The sequence below is a fragment of the Cannabis sativa genome, chromosome 9, assembly GCF_029168945.1.
Source record: "Cannabis sativa cultivar Pink pepper isolate KNU-18-1 chromosome 9, ASM2916894v1, whole genome shotgun sequence".
Lineage (NCBI taxonomy): Eukaryota > Viridiplantae > Streptophyta > Magnoliopsida > Rosales > Cannabaceae > Cannabis > Cannabis sativa.
This window is the reverse complement of record NC_083609.1, coordinates 7,998,995-8,017,392: the sequence shown is the minus strand read 5'-3', so window position 1 is coordinate 8,017,392 and position 18,398 is coordinate 7,998,995. Positions and strand designations below refer to the sequence as shown.

General features: G+C 31.3%; 3 protein-coding genes across 3 annotated transcripts; 1 reads left to right on the top strand and 2 right to left on the bottom strand.

Moving 5' to 3' along the window:
- The first annotated feature begins 3,869 nt into the window (after positions 1 to 3,869).
- Positions 3,870 to 9,690, top strand: LOC115722562 (nucleolar complex-associated protein 2). The gene is made up of 12 exons (XM_030651803.2): positions 3,870 to 4,113; positions 5,289 to 5,442; positions 5,618 to 5,697; positions 5,777 to 5,848; positions 5,955 to 6,533; positions 6,712 to 7,014; positions 7,339 to 7,668; positions 7,755 to 7,961; positions 8,412 to 8,498; positions 8,787 to 8,881; positions 8,956 to 9,087; positions 9,173 to 9,690. The coding sequence occupies exons 2-12, from the start codon at positions 5,424 to 5,426 to the stop codon at positions 9,468 to 9,470; spliced, it is 2,202 nt and encodes a 733-aa protein (XP_030507663.2). The 5' UTR covers positions 3,870 to 4,113; positions 5,289 to 5,423; the 3' UTR covers positions 9,471 to 9,690.
- Positions 9,691 to 12,422: 2,732 nt separating this feature from the next.
- On the bottom strand, positions 12,423 to 13,197 carry LOC115722729 (uncharacterized). Its single transcript, XM_030652017.2, has 2 exons — positions 12,897 to 13,197; positions 12,423 to 12,789 (listed from the first exon to the last, which is right to left on the bottom strand). The coding sequence occupies exons 1-2, from the start codon at positions 13,042 to 13,044 to the stop codon at positions 12,659 to 12,661; spliced, it is 279 nt and encodes a 92-aa protein (XP_030507877.1). The 5' UTR covers positions 13,045 to 13,197; the 3' UTR covers positions 12,423 to 12,658.
- A 977-nt stretch (positions 13,198 to 14,174) lies between these two features.
- LOC115722728 (sugar transporter ERD6-like 16) lies at positions 14,175 to 17,770 on the bottom strand. Its single transcript, XM_030652016.2, has 17 exons — positions 17,431 to 17,770; positions 17,162 to 17,224; positions 16,974 to 17,063; positions 16,815 to 16,874; positions 16,672 to 16,737; positions 16,512 to 16,577; positions 16,339 to 16,414; positions 16,192 to 16,256; positions 16,005 to 16,097; positions 15,825 to 15,905; positions 15,654 to 15,738; positions 15,451 to 15,557; positions 15,293 to 15,352; positions 15,144 to 15,197; positions 14,994 to 15,053; positions 14,786 to 14,900; positions 14,175 to 14,682 (listed from the first exon to the last, which is right to left on the bottom strand). The coding sequence occupies exons 1-17, from the start codon at positions 17,671 to 17,673 to the stop codon at positions 14,540 to 14,542; spliced, it is 1,527 nt and encodes a 508-aa protein (XP_030507876.2). The 5' UTR covers positions 17,674 to 17,770; the 3' UTR covers positions 14,175 to 14,539.
- Between the last annotated feature and the right edge of the window lie 628 nt (positions 17,771 to 18,398).

The window sequence follows — 18,398 nt, the reverse complement described above, 5'->3', positions numbered from 1 at the left end:
GGAGGAAGAGAGATAAGCACTAAATGCACAAGCAAGTCATCCGAAAGCTCAAGCTTTAGTGCCTTCAACTTTGAAGCAAGGTGAGACATTTCCATAATGTACTCCCTTATGTTTTCCTTGCCCTTAAACTTCATGGAAATAAGTTTCTTCAAAAGAGTACTTGTTTCCGCCTTATCGCTTTTTGCAAAGCGTTTCTCAATTTCAGCAAGGAAAGTTGTGGCATCGGTGACCTCCTCGGACACCGCACCCCTAAAAGCCTCAGGTATGCCGCGCTTAATGATCATAAGACTCATGCGGTTTGAACGGTCCCACTTCTCATAAATCCTCCTTTGCTCGGAGGTACTGGTATCCGTAAGAGAAGCAGGATGATCCATCCTTAATGCAAGGTCAAGATCCATGCAGCCAAGAACAATAAAAATGTTCTCCTTCCAGTCTTTAAAGTTATTACCATTAAGGACCGGTACCGAATTAAGATTAGCAGATACACTAGCAACAGCTGAAAAGAACAATACAATTACATAAATAACATGCTCACATAAGAATCCAAATAAAACAATAAATTCAAATAATGGTTAATCCCATCTCAAGATACCAAACACAACATTAATATTAAGTCTTTGGACAGTAATATTAATTGTAAGCGGTACTCTTGTTGTAGTGATCAAATATTGACAATAAATTATGTCAAACAATATGCAATCTTTGGACTAACACATTGTTCACACAAAATACCTTATAATTGTCACACATTTATCACCACAAACATGCATGAAATTCATCCAAATATTAACTCACTTTTGGGTTAGTTAATAAATTTATGAATCACATACACACAATTATCATAATATTTTTATTAAATTAATCTACACAAAAGAGATCACTTTGGTGATATTTTGTTTCAATTAATTTAATTAAATATTAGATATTCTTAATAAACTTTAAACCAAAATTTAAATTTAATTGTTACTGAATTATTCCAAAATTAATAAAATGATGCACACATATATTAAATGCACCAACTAATATATTCTGTAAACAATTACTTTCATATATATATATATACGATTACTTTCATAATCAAATAGCAGAATATATATTGTCGGTGACGTTTGCAAAATTTCATACATTAGCAGAATGCATATGACTTATATATATATATATACAAATCTCTTGTATGAACTCATATAAACCAAAACATGATTTTCAATCGTAAAGCATTATAAATGCTTTTGCAGAACTTTCAAAATCACTTGAATATATATTATACCAGTAATCGACAAAAAAGGCATAACAACAAAACAAATAAAAACAGAGTAGTCGATATGATATACAAGATTACTGTAAATCTTGCCATATGAAAACTAGTAATCGATACCATTAAAGCTTGTATATATAAGAAACTGGTATTATTTAATCGTACAAGCATTATGCTTTAATCACACATATATTTCATCTTCATCACATATATATTTATATAAATCCTCAAGAATTAATTTAGGGATGCTCTTGATACCACATGTTAGAAATACTGTAAATCTGTATATAGCCCTAATTAATTCAAGAGAATCAAACAATAAAATTAAAGAATAGCGGAAGCGTACCGGAGTCCATAGAATCGATTTTGTAATAACCTTAGATTGGTATGATCTTCCAATTTTTGCATCAAAACCTTCTCTCTGGAACTTGAGTTTTCTTGATGATGGGGATTCAAGAATACGATATGAAGCGATGCAAAAATGGGGACCAATACCTGTTTAAATTAATCCTTTTTGACTATTTCCAATTTGGCCCCTCATCAAATTAGAAATTGTCTAATTGGTATCCACATATTAAAATCATAACAATCATGTCCTTAAGTCATAAACTTTATTCCAAAATAGACCACATAAATTTGACTTATTTATTTGATGACCCAACACACATTTTATATATACAATTGTGACCCCAATTATTTCTAACATTGCTTACTACTAATCCATCCTCATGACAAATTATTATTTCATTTACATTTAATTTTCTAAATTTAAATTTTAACAGTAATCATTAAACTGTTAACAAATTTAAAGTATCATCCTAACTGTCAACATGGCTGCCAACATAGGTGTTTATGTATACAATTTTAAACATGTGTGGTATTTATATTGGTACACCTAATTTAATTATTTAAAAAATATAGAAAGTTATTTTAAAAACTAAAGTTTTAAATAATTAAATTAGGTGTACTAACATAAATACGACACATGTTTAAAATTGTACATATAAGCAGCCATGTTGGCAATCTTGTTGGCAGTTAACAAAAGTAAATAGATGACACATTAAATTTATTAACGGTTTAATAGTTTAGTAGGTTTTACCGTCAAAATTTAAGTTTGGAGAGTTAAATGTAAGTGAAATATTAATTTAGAGGATTTAACCGCAAAAAACTCTACAGATAATCATTTAATACTTAATTTCATCTTGTTAAAAAAAAGATATTGGCAGTAAAATCACTTAATTTTATATTTTTTAATAATTAATTACTTAAATAGATTTTTTTGATGAAAACTACCAAAATTCCTTTTCTATTAGCTATTTATCCCTTTTATCTAAAAATCTCAATTAACTGCGACGGTAGATTGCTTACGTATACACAAAAATATACGTAGCAATTCACGTAATTTTAATTTTAAATATAATAAAAATAACTTAAAAATTATTGAATATATTAGGGGTGAGCATCGGTTGGTTTGATCGATTTTTTTCTATATAAAAATCCAAAATTCGGTTTTCGGTTTGGATTGGATTGGTGCAATCCGAAAACCGACCGACCAATCCAGAACCTATATTAAAACCGACCGTTTTGAACCTCGGTTTGGTCGGTTAAAACTGCCCAAACCGAACTTTTTTTTTTTAAAAAAAAAATCCATTTATTCTATAAATATATTATTCTACATTTTACAACTACAAACATACAAATTAATTGTTCAAAAACTAATTATTTTATTCTTTTAACTTTAATATTAATAAAAAAAAAATAAGGCTAATTAGTAATTTTTTCCCCTGAACTTTGACATGTACTAAATCATGCCCCCTGAACTTTTTTGGCCGTTAAAAATTCCCCCCGAACTATTGAGATTGTTAAATTTAAGGACTTTTGTCTAATTTTAGTAAAAAAATTCTAACATGGATGAAAGTTAAAGGGCCATGATTTGGTAGATATCAAAGTTTGAGGGACATGATTTGGTAGATATCAAAATATGGGGAGCATGGTTTAGTACATAAACAATTACTGAAACAATAAAATTGAATGAAATTAGACAAAAGTCCTTAAATTTAACAATCTCAATAGTTCGGGGAAATTTTTAACGGCAAAAAAAGTTCAGGGGAAAAAATTACTAATTAGCCAAAAAATAATATAGTTTTTTTTTTTTTTTTATATTATTAGTAACTATAATACATAAAAAAAAACTTAATAAATTAATATATATATGTATAACGGTCGGTTTCGGTTTTTTGGTCGGTTTATTACCAAAAAAAAAATGAATGTTCAATGGCGGTTTTAACCATCAGTGGTTTTTCGATTTTTGGTTTTGTCGGTTTCGATTCTAATGGTGTTCGGTAGGTCGATTTAGACGGTTTTTTCAGTTTTCTGAATTTTATGCTCACCCCTAGAATATATTGAATAACATAAAAATATATTAAAAATTATAAGTTTATTTTATAATTTCTATCATTAATACAAATATTTTTTGTACAAATTATATAATTATTTAAAATCACTTAAGAATTACAAGCAAAATGAAAAGTAGAGCAAAAATTCAGCTTTATATAATTATAAAAAAAATACTATTTCATATTACCATATAATTAAAGTATTCTTTTTCAAACATAATGTGATTCTTCTAAAAGAAAAACAAATGAGTATGTATGTGAGATGCCATGAAAATAAAACAAACAAAATAATAAAACGTAACCCTAATCAATCTAATTCTGTTTCCCTTTCTCTGCGCCTCACTGTCACTCTCTCTCCCGTCCACCACTCTCCTCTCTCCTCTCCTTCTCTCCTCTCTCCCTCTCTTCACTCCGCAGTCCGCACCGCCCAGCTCCGGATTTTTCTTGATCACTCTCCAACAGGTATTCAAAATCAAATTTCTGATTGCCATTCTTTACGTTAGGCTCAATATCTCTTCTATTTTGAAGCTTGAATGCTTGACTAAGTAGAGTTAATTATTTTTCTTTAGTTTTGTGTTCATTACTGTAATTTATTGAGGAAGTATAATGCTCTGCATTTATTAATTTTGAGAAAGCATTTTAGATATATATATATATATATATATATATATATCGTAGTAATAGCGAATAACAACTATCATTTAGTGTTTAGTTTAGAATAGATAGATAGATAGAGATGTGCATTTTAGGCTTTAGCTAGTTTTGAAATTTTTACCAGTAGCATATTACAGCTCCACAGTTGCACGGACGGGTTCTCTTTCTTTGTTACCATCTCTCTCCTCTATCATTCTTTTTTCTTTGAACTGGTAAGCTTAGTTTTGCTTTGATTATTTTGTGTTTTTGATGTTGATGATGAGAATAGAAGAATTTGAGCTTCAGTCTTTTATGGGTTTAATTTTGGCCACTTTCGATTTTGAGTTGGAATAATCATATGAGAATTTATGTTTATGATGATGATGTTGAGCTAGATTTCCTAATAGATAGTAGGCACAGCCGCACTGGAAAACCTTTGTATGCTCGGAAAATCTATAATCAAATTGACATGCTGAACTTTGGTGGTTTAATTTATGTGCAACTCTCCTCCTAGTTTCTTTCATTATTATATAATAATATAAACACAAACATATGCAAACACATGGCTATATGATGAGATAGGAATTGCTAGAAGAGTAACTAGGAAAGCAGAGCAGGTTTTTACTAACTCAGGAATCCGCCAATCCAGAAAGAAAATAAAAGGGTTATGAAATGACTCTTTCAATGTTAATTTAATTTTACTTTTATTATTTTATTAATTTATACAAATTGAATACATGTAAATTTGTTTCTAATGCTATTGTACTGTCTTATGAGAATAAATTGATAATGTTTGATAAAATGAGGATTTGCATGTATTTTTTATATTATTCTTCTAATTCAAACTCGCTTCAACCCAACCACTCACCATTACTAGTTTATCTCTTTCTGCCTTTTCTTCTACATTAATACAGTTTATTTTATTTAATGTTTGTCAGTCACAAATGACTATTCTACCATTTTAAAATTTCGTATTCTTGAAAAGTCACTTTTTTTTGTGACAGGTCTGATTTGGGCCCAACAAATTTTGACAAATTTGGCCTAGATTAAGCTTGGCGGGTTCAGTATTCCAGTTACGGTTTGCTCGTCATCTTAGGTCTAAGGAGGCTGTCCATTTGCGGGGAAAATCCACTGTCGATATGGATACAGAGTTCGCAGGTTTTGATTTTTGAATAGTAAATTTGTGATTTTTTTCTTTTTATATATGTAAGCAGTTTCTGCGTTTTCTGGATTGGTGTCAGAATGTGGTTTGTTATTGTAATATGATTCTCATGTTATTTCAATTTGATTGTGAACCTAAGGTTGGGTATTCTTGCTTAATTTATGTTATCAGATGATAAAGATGGGAAAACATCGAAGTCCCGGGGTCAAGCAACAGAGCATAAGGAGCAGCTGGAAAGACTCAGGCAAAAGGTTAGAAAAATCTTCTTCTTCTTCAGTTGGTTGAGTTGTGGTGATTGGTATGTTATTACTAATTAACTTCATTGTGCAGGACCCAGATTTTTATGAATTTTTGAAAGAGCACGACAAAGAACTTCTACAGTTTGAAGATGAAGATATTGAGGTCAGTAAGCAAAAATGCAAAAATGTGTGTTTATTGCACTCAACTTGTAACTTCCTCTGATGGGTTGTTTTAAGAAATGATTAAATCTGTTGCCATTTTATTGCAGGAGGATATTGATAGTGATTTGGAGGAGGAAGAAACCGAAGTAGATGATGTTGATGAAGAGCTAAAAGATGATGATGATGATGAAACTAGTGACCTTGAAGTTGCAGAGAAAGAAGAAAAGCCATCCAAACGTGTTATAACAGCTACCATGGTTGATGAATGGTGTAACTCAGTTCAAAAGGATGGAAAGATCTCTGCTATTCGTACTCTTATGAAAGCTTTTCACACAGCATGCCATTATGGTGATGACAGTGGAGATGATCCATCAACTAAATTCAGTATCATGTCTAGCAGTGTTTTTAATAAAGTAATGTTGTTTGTACTAAGTGAAATGGATGGAATACTTCGAAAAATGTTGCAGCTTCCTTCATCTGGTGGGAAAAAAGAGATCATATTAGAATTAAGGAGCACTAAACAATGGACGAACTACAACCATATTGTGAAGTCATATCTTGGAAATTCCCTACATGTTCTGAACCAAATGACAGACACACAAATGATAGCATTCACTCTACGGCGTCTCAAATATTCTTCTGTATTTCTGGCTGCTTTCCCAAGTCTCTTAAGGAAGTACATTAAGGTATGACATAGTTCGTTGGCATTTTGTGCGTTTTGAAATTGATACGCAACATGCATATATGATATGTTGCTGACTTTTCTAATGATTGGTGTGAGGGACTTGTATATTCTTATGTATACTTGTTTTATTGTCACTTCCTTAGTAATGGAATAAACATTTCTTTGACGTTTTATTTCAGATTGCGCTTCATTTTTGGGGTACTGGTGGAGGTGCCCTTCCTGTTGTCTCCTTTCTATTTTTAAGAGATCTATGCATTCGACTTGGCTCTGATTGCTTAGATGAATGCTTTAAAGGGATATATAAAGCATACGTTTTGAATTGCCAGTTTGTAAATGCTGCCAAATTGCAACATATCCAGTTTCTTCAGAACTGTATTATTGAACTTTTTGGGGTAGATCTCCCAACAGCATATCAACATGCCTTCATTTTCATTCGGCAACTAGCAATGGTATTGCGAGAGGCATTGAATACAAGAACCAAGGTAATGGCAATTTCTAGATCTTTAGATAACATTCAGCCTTTTGACTTGTTAATTCTTTTTGAATCATTTATGCATATCATATGCCAGGTAAGGTGTCGGCTACCATCATTGAATTTAATTATGTTTCTCAATTCATTTTTTTTAAACTGGTTAATTAATCAATAGAAAGTTTTCTTGCCATGAATAAATGAAACGGATGCTGCAGGCTGCTTTTATGTTTTTATTCCACCAGACAATTGGTGGAAGGTTAGCTAGATGCTTTTACAATTTTTATTATTAAATTCTTTTGTTTTACTTGTGCTATGTTGTTGGTTATTCATTCAGGAAGCATTCCGTAAGGTTTATGAGTGGAAGTTCATGAGTTGCCTTGAGCTCTGGACTGGATGTATTTGCACCTATGGCAAAGAATCTGACTTGAAGCCTCTCGCATACCCACTATCGCAAATCATTGCCGGGGTAGCACGTCTAGTTCCAACTGCTAGATATTTCCCTCTTAGATTGAGATGTGTGAGAATGCTCAATCAAATAGCTTCTGCAACTGATACTTTTATACCTGTATCCATGCTTTTACTGGACATGCTAGAAATGAAAGAACTGAATAGGCCCCCAACTGGAGGCATTGGCAAAGCCGTTGACTTACGTACAATACTCAAGGTATGAATGAGCATGGGCATCCTTCATGCAATTGCACCACTTAATTGTGTTTTTTATTTCACATGATTGCATAACTTTTGTGCCAGGTTAGCAAGCCCATTGTGAAGACCCGAGCGTTTCAGGAGGCATGTGTCTTTTCTGTTATCGATGAGCTTTCCGAACACCTAGCTCAATGGAGCTATTCTGTTTCTTTCTTTGAGCTGTCTTTTATTCCAGCTGTGCGGTTACGTAACTTTACCAAGTCCACCAAGGTTGATAGGTTTCGGAAGGCAATGCGACAGCTGATCCGCCAGGTAATTACTTTATGTGGTGATCAGATGTGTTACGTGATTTTCTTTTAGACATTTAGGTGGCGTTTGGTTGGAAGTAATGAAATGGAATGGAATGGAAAGGAAACAATTTTCATTCCATTCCTTTGTTTGGTTGCATTTTAAAGTATTGGAATGGCATTCTAATGGAATGCTCTTTTCACCATTTTGGTGGAATGACTATTCCATTTTAAAAAGGAATAAAAGACCATTCCAATGTAACAAGAGAAAAAATTTAATGATTTTTTTATCAGTTTTTTTTATGCATTTGAAATTTTATTCCATTCCTATTCCTATTTCTATATTTTCATTCCTCCCAACCAAATGCCACCTTAGTGTTGTTCAAAGGTCTTATAGTGGTCTGTGAATTGATGATTGTTGAGTGTTGACATGTACAAAGGTTGCATCTAATGTTCATACTCTTTTATTTCTCAGATTGAGGCTAACTCTGTATTTACAAATGAGAAACGCATGTCAATCTCTTATATGCCAAATAATCCTGCAGTGGCGTCTTTTCTTGAGGTATGTTCTATTTTTCGTGTAGAGTGTTACATTATGAATTTGTATTGTTTGATTTTGCTTCTAACTAGCAAAGCTTGACTCAATATTTAGGAATATTCGAATTTCTCTTCTATTGATATTTTTGTTACTAAAATCTATCAAAACAGAATCAATCCTGCACAATATAATTGGAAATTTTCCATTTTTTATTATGTTAACTATGAACTAATTAATTTTTTTTTTTTTTAAAAAAAAGCTACGAACTAATTATAGTTGATCAAATGAAGAACTTGTTTTTGGCTGTTGTAGGATGAGAAGAAGGCGGGGGCGAGCCCTCTGTCACAATTTGTCTTAATTTTACGCCAAAGAGCACAACAAAGAAACAATTCCTTGATGGAATCCAGGTTATTTTTTTTTTCCTTTTCCAAAGATTTTTTCGGTGATAAGCATCTAAATCTAATGTGGTGGTAATTTGCAGCGTTGTTGTTGGTGAAAACTCATCCTTCTTTGGGAAAAAGATGACAGAAAGTGACGATGAAGAAGATCATACCCAAAATGAGGAAGGCACAGTTGTGTTTAGTTCCTCCTGGTTGCCAGGAACTGATTCCAAGTATGGTTAAATAAGATTCTCTCTCTCTCTCTCTCTTCTTGCATGATATATATTCTTAATTTGTGCTGTTTTATTAAATTAACAGGAATGAGAAACCTAAGGAATCAAAAAAGAAGAGAAAAAAGAAGAGAAAGACAGAGCAAGTGGATGATGAGTTAGCTGGGGATGAAGACATTGTACAGGACTTGGTCCTGAGTTCGGACGAAGATGGCTCATTGAGTGATGGCCATGACCGGTCTGATGAGGAAGATGAAGACGGAAAACCATCATTGCCTCCAAAACAACAGACCAAGAAGCATAGACAATCCAAGAACAAAAAAATTCCTGCAAACAAATCAAGGAAGAGAAAGAACCCAAGTTCAAAATCTAATAGAGGAGAGTAAAACATCATTTAAACCATGAGTTCTTTCTTTATGTAATTTTTTTGAGCTTAAAATTTTGTTTTGTTTTTTGTTATATTTTTAGGAGGCCTTATTATAAGAAAGAAACAAAAAAAAGTAGTAAGAAGCACCATTTTTTTAAGGTTTTTTTATTGGCAATCTAAACAATTAATACAAATTATGTAAACCGGCCGTTTATACTTTATACAGTCTAGCTTAAAAAGATGGAAATTGAGGTTGTATAAAATAGAAAATAGTTTACATTTGTTAACTTAGTTATTATTATTATTATTATTATTATTATTATTATTATTATTAATTGTGTTCGAGGAACGAAAAGGACCAATGAAAAATGAAATAGAAATGTTAACGGGTGCTTTCGGTAATATTTTAACATTTTTCAAAAAATTATGTTCAGGAAAATTCTACAATGCACTCCCTTAAAATGAATATATTGATGTACATCTATCTGTTTTAGCATCCGAAATAATTTTTTAGTCAAATTTTTTCTCATGGTCATGTACGTTATAATTATTTAAGACATTCTGCAAAATTTTAAGAAATTTGGAAAAGTTTAACACGCCGAAAATTATGTTCAAACAGTGTGTTGTACGCGTGACTATTTTATTTTATACGCGTGTAAAATAGACTGTTTGAACATTGTTTTCTATATTGTAAATTATTTCGAATTTTTTAAAATTTTGTAGGATATGTTAAATAGCTATAACATACATGAATATGAAAAAAAAAATTAGACTAAAAAATTTTTCTGAATGCCGAAACAAGTTAAGGATGCATCAGTACATCCCTTTTAAGGGGTGCATTATAGAATCACCCAAGAATATATATCTGTTTTTTATTTTTTAATTAAGAATTTAAATTTTAAAAGTAAACAAAAAATCACTTTTAAAATTTTCTTAAAAATTAAACTTGGACCCGACTCGGACCTGTCCCGATTCTGATCTCGGACTTGACTTAAATAAAATCAACAAATGAAAATAAAAATAAAATTTACAAAATACATATTTATTTTTAAAATTAAAAAACAAAAGTGGTTATACAACACATTTTGTTTTTCAAAATAAAATTTTACTTTTATTTTTGTGATTAAAAAATTTAAAAACAAAAAATATTACCAAATACCAACTAAGTATTTAATTTTTTAAATAATACCAATAATAGAGGTTCTTTTTGGAGAACTTATAAAAATATTGTAAAATTGAAGAAAGTTTACAAAAATACTGACTGTGACGTGAATTTTTTTACATTTTTACTCTATCAATTTTACAAAAATGCTGAGTTTAAATTTTTTAAATTACAAAAATATTGTGTTTTAGTAAAATAAAAAAAACAACTAAAAAACAACTCTAAAATAACTTAACAATTAGCATGAAAAAAATTATAAAACAATAAAAATACAACTACACAACAATTGAAAAATAACAAAATAATGACCTAATTGCAATAAGCAAAATAATATTAACTCCTCAATATATTTTTGTATTACGATTTTTTTTACTTAAGGTGCGTTTGGTAACACTTTTTAATTAGTTTCTATTTTTTTAATTAGAAAGTGAAAATATTTTTTAAAACATGTTTTATAAAATTGTTTTCACTTTTCAAATTTTTAATTGAGAATTAAAATTTTAAAAATTTTGAAAAAAAAAAATACTTTCACAATAATTTTTTTTTCTTAATCAATATTTTGGACTCCGATAGTAACTTGGACCTTGTGACCTAGACTCCAACTTCGAACCCAATCCCGAACTCGGACCACAACCCCAACTCCAAACTTGGACCTGGACCCGACTTAAATAAAATCAAAAAATAAAAATAAAAATAAAAGTAATAGAACACACTTTTATTTTTCTGTTTTTAAAATTAAAAAATAAAAGTAATTATAGAATACATTTTTATTTTTTAAAAACACAAATTTTACTTTCTCTTTTAGCGATTAAAAAAATAAAAAACAAAAATGTTACCAACGCTATTGTACTATCACAAGTGCGGATATCCACACTTAGCATATTGAATTAGATTGGATCGTGTAGATTGAATTGAATCAATTATTTTATGAAGAGAAATTCTATTTACACCCCATAAAATGATAAATACACCCCATTATTAAGAAAATATAAATTTAAATAATTTTTAAAAATTACTCCCAATATTTTTCTTAAATTTTTTCCTCATATTATTTTATATTAATTTCAATATTTATTTTGATTTCAATTTCAACTCATGTATATATTTTTTTTATTTTTCTAAGAAAATTTCATGTAATTTTTTATTTTAATTTTGTTGTCATAATATTTAAAATATAATTTATTTTTATTTGATAGGTATATTTTTTAAGAATATGAATTGGAAGAAAAAAAAAATTAAAAAAACTTAATACAATTAAAGATATAAGTTTTATATAAAATAAAAATTATTAAAATGAGATATATTTAGAAAATTTCCCTTTCATGAATACCCCTAACAAAAATTTGATACATATAACCCTCATAACCTGCATATAATTACTAGGTAAAAAACCCCTCATATATTAGGATGTTTCAACCCTCATATAAACATTTCTCAATGTCAGTAATGCAAGGTAAGAAAAGTACAAATCTCTTAACAAAAAGAATAGGATTTAACACAAGCTGACTATGAAGACTAACATAAGAGATGTATCATGAGAACCTGAAAATTGTCTGTTTAATAAACAAATTAGACGTGTTTTTACTTCCATCCAAATCAACTCAAACTCGTTTATTTTGTACTGATTTTAACTGGTATTATCCTATCTAACCTATTTTATAATTGATAAAATAGATGTAGCACGTGACTTGTATTAAACATAAATTCAAGTTTAAACCCTTTTAATACTTGAAAAAAATTTAATAAAACCTTTCTTCAGGCCATTCATTCTAAAAAATAAAAAGACAAAAAAAAAAAAAACCAATCAAATTAGCAACACTAACAAATCTACATAACATTACATTTATGGTAAAAGAAAAAAAAAATGTTAACAGTACTCATACAAAGCCAAGTTTTTTTTTTTAATTTTATCTTGGGCTTCTCCAGGAACTAAATTTATTGCAAACTGGCATTGATTTCTTTGCTTTTTCCTTTTATAGACTAAAAATTACCCTAAAATTACAGACATTTATGGTGAATTATTATCTATACCTCATCATCATTGATCAGCTCAACAGTTTCCGGGTCGTGGATGACCCGCTCTTCTTTCCGATCCGAGTTTCACGGGCACCCGAATCCGACTCATCGTGGTACCAACCAACCGTTCTCTGAGCTTCCATAACGATCTGCGAAATACCTAAATCCCCAAAATAAAGAACAATGAAGAAGTTATTTCAAGAATAATAGAGATTAAAAACCCTAATTCATCCAATAATAGAGAAGAAAAGGAGAGGAGAATTGAACCTTGTTTGACGGTCTGTTTGTTCTGGCGGATATCGTGGATGGTGGCGGAGATTTTCCAATAGAGGGGGCGACCGACGTAGAAAAGGACCAAAATGATTAGGAACAGCATTAGCATTCGGAAGGTGACCTTGGCTGTGGAGGACGCCATTGATGGAGCTTGGAGCTCTATGTCGGTGTGATTCTTCTACTTCTGATCCGAAACGTAATCGAGAGTCCAGAGAGAGAAAGAGAGAAGTATAAACTTGCAAATTTTGACGAATTTGCAGTTAGGCCCTCGATACCCAAAACATTTTCCTCTTGACAGTGACACGGTTGGTCCTTATTATTTTTAAATTTAAACTATTTAGTCCTTAAATGTATTATCTTGTCATGTAAGCCTCCATCAAATCAAATTGTTAAAATTGATGAGACTTTAAATCAGATGCTAAATTCAAGGAACGAGGTAAAATCACATGTTTTTCTTGAAAAGAAAAGCAAAAGTAAAGCTGATTTTTTAGTCCCCTCTTTTGGTACGCCGTATCGTAATGTATTGTATTGTATTGTATTTTATTTAATACAATACAATATTTTATATTGACTTGTATTAATTGATTGTGTAAAGTTATAATATATTTCTAATACACTCGATCCCAACACCTACTACGGGTTCGAGTCCCGAGTCCAGGTCCGGGTCTGATCCGGTCCAGGTCCAGCTCCGGGTCTGGGTCTGGGTCCCGGTCTCGAGTCCCTACTCTCAGATCCAGGTAAATATTATAATACAAGTTAATACGGACTCTTTATTTTGTATTAAATAATACAACATACATTGTATTAAAAAATTTAGTCGTAATAATTAATACAATACATTATTTTATCCAAACATAATCTTATTTATTATTTAATACATGCTTATTATCTTATCATGTCATACGTTTTACGACTGTTGTTTGTCGTTTAACAATTCAATTGTCGTTTCCAGTACGACCTACAAATTTTCTTTAAAATATGCCCCTGGGCCCTGTGTATTACATTAGTCGTTGTCGTATTATATAGGTTTATTGCTTTGATATTTATTGTCGTTTGGTTTATGTTCGTAAGATTTTTCTACTTATGGAACATTATAATTATATTTCTGACTCACAATGTCGCTAGATAGGCGTTACCCTACTCTATCTTTTGTAATGATCGGGAAGTCTAATTTCTAGTTTCAATGCAAGCTTTATTTTCAAAAAAAAAAAAAAGATTTTTCTACTTCTACAAGAAATTCAAACAACAGAAAACAAAATGAAGAATATGATATTGAAAAATGATACATATTGAGCTTTTAATAGCACAATAAAAGAAGAAAAATCTTCTTCTCTACATTGAATAAATTTACTACCCATCATATCACTCTCTACAACAAAATAATGATGATAATAATCATTACTAACAACTTTAAGTACTCTTCCTCTCTCTTGCAAAAGTAATGAACTATTTCATTCTTTCTCTTTAATTAAGCCTAATAATCTCTTCACATTCTAATATATATTTATATATAACAAGCAAGATAAACTATGAATTGCCCACATCAAATTTTTTCACCACCAAATCAATGGGAGTAGATTACATGGGCAAGAATCAAATATCAAAATTATTTCCAAGCTTTTTGGGTTTCATCATGATCAGTTTAAAACTTGGTTTTTTCTTCTGTCTGCATTAATGCAAGCCTGAATCTCTTCAAGTGTTTTGCCTTTTGTCTCTGGGACTAAAATGGCCACAAACAGAACAGCCAATAGAGAAAATCCAGAGTAGATGAAATAAGTTCCTGAAAAAATGAGAAAACAAAAGAAAAATGATAAGGTCAAACAATCATGGAGAGTCAACAACTAACTCTATTCATTCCTATTTCGTTGATTTTCTTTTTTTACCATAGGCACTCCAGCTCATAAAGAAGTTGTATGTATAGGATATTGCCCAAGCTCCTAACCAGTTCACCATCACCACCATACTTCCAGCAATTCCCTTCACATGAATTGGGAAGATCTGCCAAAAGGGACCATAAAAAATAAAGTTAGTAAAAATGATTCAAAACCATTATTTCTTTTTCGGATTATCAATGGTGTGGATTTTAGTTACCTCAGACATAATCACCCAAGGGACTGCCCCCAATCCAATTGAGAAAGAGGCTATAAAAATCTGATCATTCCAAAAGAGATTGAAAGAAAAGAAATTAGTCCAAGATTTTGATCTTCAAGTAGAGTTATGGCAACTAATGTCTTATCTTACCAGTACTCCAGCAACAGCTATTAGGGGTGCCCATTCAAGTAGCAATCCTTGATCCTGTTCATTCAAATGATTATAAGTTTAATTTAGATACCACTGGTTTAGCACTAAGAGGGAAAAAAAGACATTTGAATCGAGTCTCGACTACTCGCCTTGAGTAAGAAAGAAGTTCCTGCCATAAAGCAGCCTAGAAATGTTCCAGTTGCAGACACCTTCATACAAAAAGAAGAAAAAAAAACAAGTATGAAAAAGAGGAATACATGATGAATTATATATAGCATTGTTATGATGATTTTCTCAGCTGATTTACCATAATGAGTGGTCTTCTTCCAGTTCTGTCCATCAAAATTGCTCCCATTACAGTTATTGGAACTTGAACACAAGCATAGGCAATGGTTCCTGTGTTGCCTGAAAGTCCTGTGGTTGAAATGATAGGAGAGAAAACAAGTTTGATATCAGTGAGACTAACAAAAAAACACATCAAATCTTGTGAGAGGAAAGCTATGACTTTACCAGCTTCTGTAAAGGTTTCACTAACATAGAATCCAATTCCATTAATGCCTCCAAATTGTTGGAAAATCATCAGTCCAACTCCAATCTAAGATGTCATGAAGATCACAAGTTAAAAATGAAAGTCTTTTAGAACAAGATCTGAGGACAAGGTATGAAACATTAAGTTCTTACAGTGACAGAACGAATATACTTGCTTTGAAACAAGTCTACTACACTGGCTTTTGGAAGACTGTGAAGTGTTTCAATATATACCTATATAAACAGACAACAATCTTAGTTTTCTGTATTCATGATAAGAGAAAAAGAAATGTTCTGTAACTTCTGTTCTGTAATGTAGGTGAAAAAAATTACTTGGATTTCAGCAGCTTCACTTGTGATATCGGCTCCTTTGCCTCGAAGTCTCTGCAGTGAAGCTTGAAACTCTTTTTCATGACCAGCCTTAGCCTGAAAAATGATCAAAGTAAGTACTTAATAAGATTCTTTATATGTCTCTTTTTTTTCTATGTTTTCTAAGCTTGGTTTTGATCCAAATTCTTACCAGCCATCTTGGGGACTCAGGAACAAAATGTAGACCAATCAATAACACAATGCATGGAACAAGTCCTTCAGATTAAAAGAAACTCAGAAATCAGTACCTTAAATTCAGTTCAAGCACATAATATAATGCTATCATTATATATCTTACCAGTTAGAGCTAATGATCTCCAGCTTATAGCTGTCCCTATTATGAATGCAAATGATGCTCCAAGAACAATCATGAGCTGAAGAACAAATAATTAACCAAACATATAAGAATTTTTTAACTTTACATAATCATCTCATTAAGAGAATTAAGATGAAATTAATCTTCTGTTGTACCTGATTTAGTGTTGTAAGACCTCCACGGAGATGCTTGGGTGATATCTCTGCTATATATATTGGGACCTGTTCATGTTTTCATTCATTACCAATCTTATTAATTTGAATATATATTATTATTCTTAAAAAATTTAACAGTTGTAATATTCAAGGAAGTTACCACATAAGAGAAAATTCCAATGCCATATCCTGTGAATAATCTTCCCATGTCAAGTGACATTGCTCCCTGAATCAGATTTTTTTCTTTCAAATCACAAACTGACCCAATTGACAATAATATTCAACAATTATTCAATTTTATACCTTGGCTAAGTAAACAGCTAACCATCCAGTGATGCAAAAACCAGCTGAGATTCTCATTGCCTACATTATAAATTTGTTAGTACAAGTAAAAAAAAACTAACTATATCTTCATAATGAAAAAAAAGATCATATATATAAATATATATATATATATATTACCCCTTTACGGCCAAGGAAATCTGAAATCCGGCCACTTGTTATGGCTCCAACCATTGCACCAATTGTTACTATAGAACCAAACATGGAATACTGCAATGTGAATTATTATAGTATATAAGAGTTAGTAAGAAATGTATATATTTTAACTTATTTTAAGAACTGGTTTTTAATGAACAAAAACAACAAACCTGAGCTAAGGAGAGATTTAGACTTTCCCTGATAGCAGATTGAGTGGGAGCTGAAAAACCCACCTGCCAAAATAATAGTTTAAGCTAAAACAAACCTTTTCTTTTACCTTAATTTATTTTTTTTGGTTATTTTTAATTTTGTGGCTTCCTATTCAGAAAACAAAACAAACAAAAAGAAATACATTTCAGTAAAACTACTTGAGGAGAGAATGTTTTTTTCTTCCTTCAGAAAAAGAACATATATATATATATGTATGTTATATACTTACACATGATCCAAACTCGAAAGATCCACAAACAGCAACAAAAGTGCTGAACAAAACCATCCCAATGGAGCCACTTTCATCGACCGTACTATTATCTTCATCTTCATCTTCATAGGCAACAATCTTCTTCACTTTCTTATTATTTATGATTAATGGTTGCTCCAAATCTTCAAGAATATTATTGTTATTATTATTCCTAATCATAATCTCACCATTCTCAACATCTATGCATTCCCCAATTGCCATCTTTTTCTTATTAAACCCAAAACTCTTGCACCACTTCACAAGTTTTGATATGAAATCCTTTTTCTCAAGATATATGTATATATATACACACGAGGAGAGTACGTACTTGACAGTGCAATATGTGCAACTAGATATTTTTGACTTGTCCGATTCTAACTATTCATAAACTCCCTACTTGTTTATTCTTTGTGCTGAAGGTTTCTCGGCCCTTATTCAACGGTATGAGATGAGAAAATGGATCCATGGTTGTAAGATTGCGCGGAGTGCTCCCTCTATCTCCCATATGTTTTTCGCGGACGATAGCTACTTGTATTGTCAGGCTACTGAGGGAGAAGCCTCTCAAATTATGACTTTGTTGAGGAAGTTTGAAATTGCCTCGGGTCAAAAAGTCAATTTAGCGAAGTCGTCAATCTTCTTCAGCACCAACACGGAGGTGGCTATGAGAGATCGGATCATGAGGATTACGGGCATGGTTCAGGCTGATGATAATAGTAAGTATCTTGGTTTGCCTAGTACAATGGGAAGAAATAAATCTTCGATTTTGGGTTTCTTGAAAGAAAGGGTGAGGAAAAGAATTGAGAGTTGGGATGCTAAGATGCTTTCTCGTGCGGGCAAAGAAGTCTTAATTAAAACTGTGGCTCAAGCTCTTCCTAGCTATGCGATGAGTGTCTTTCTTCTACCGTTGAAAACTTGTCACGAGATGGAAAGAATTCTGTGTTCTAGTT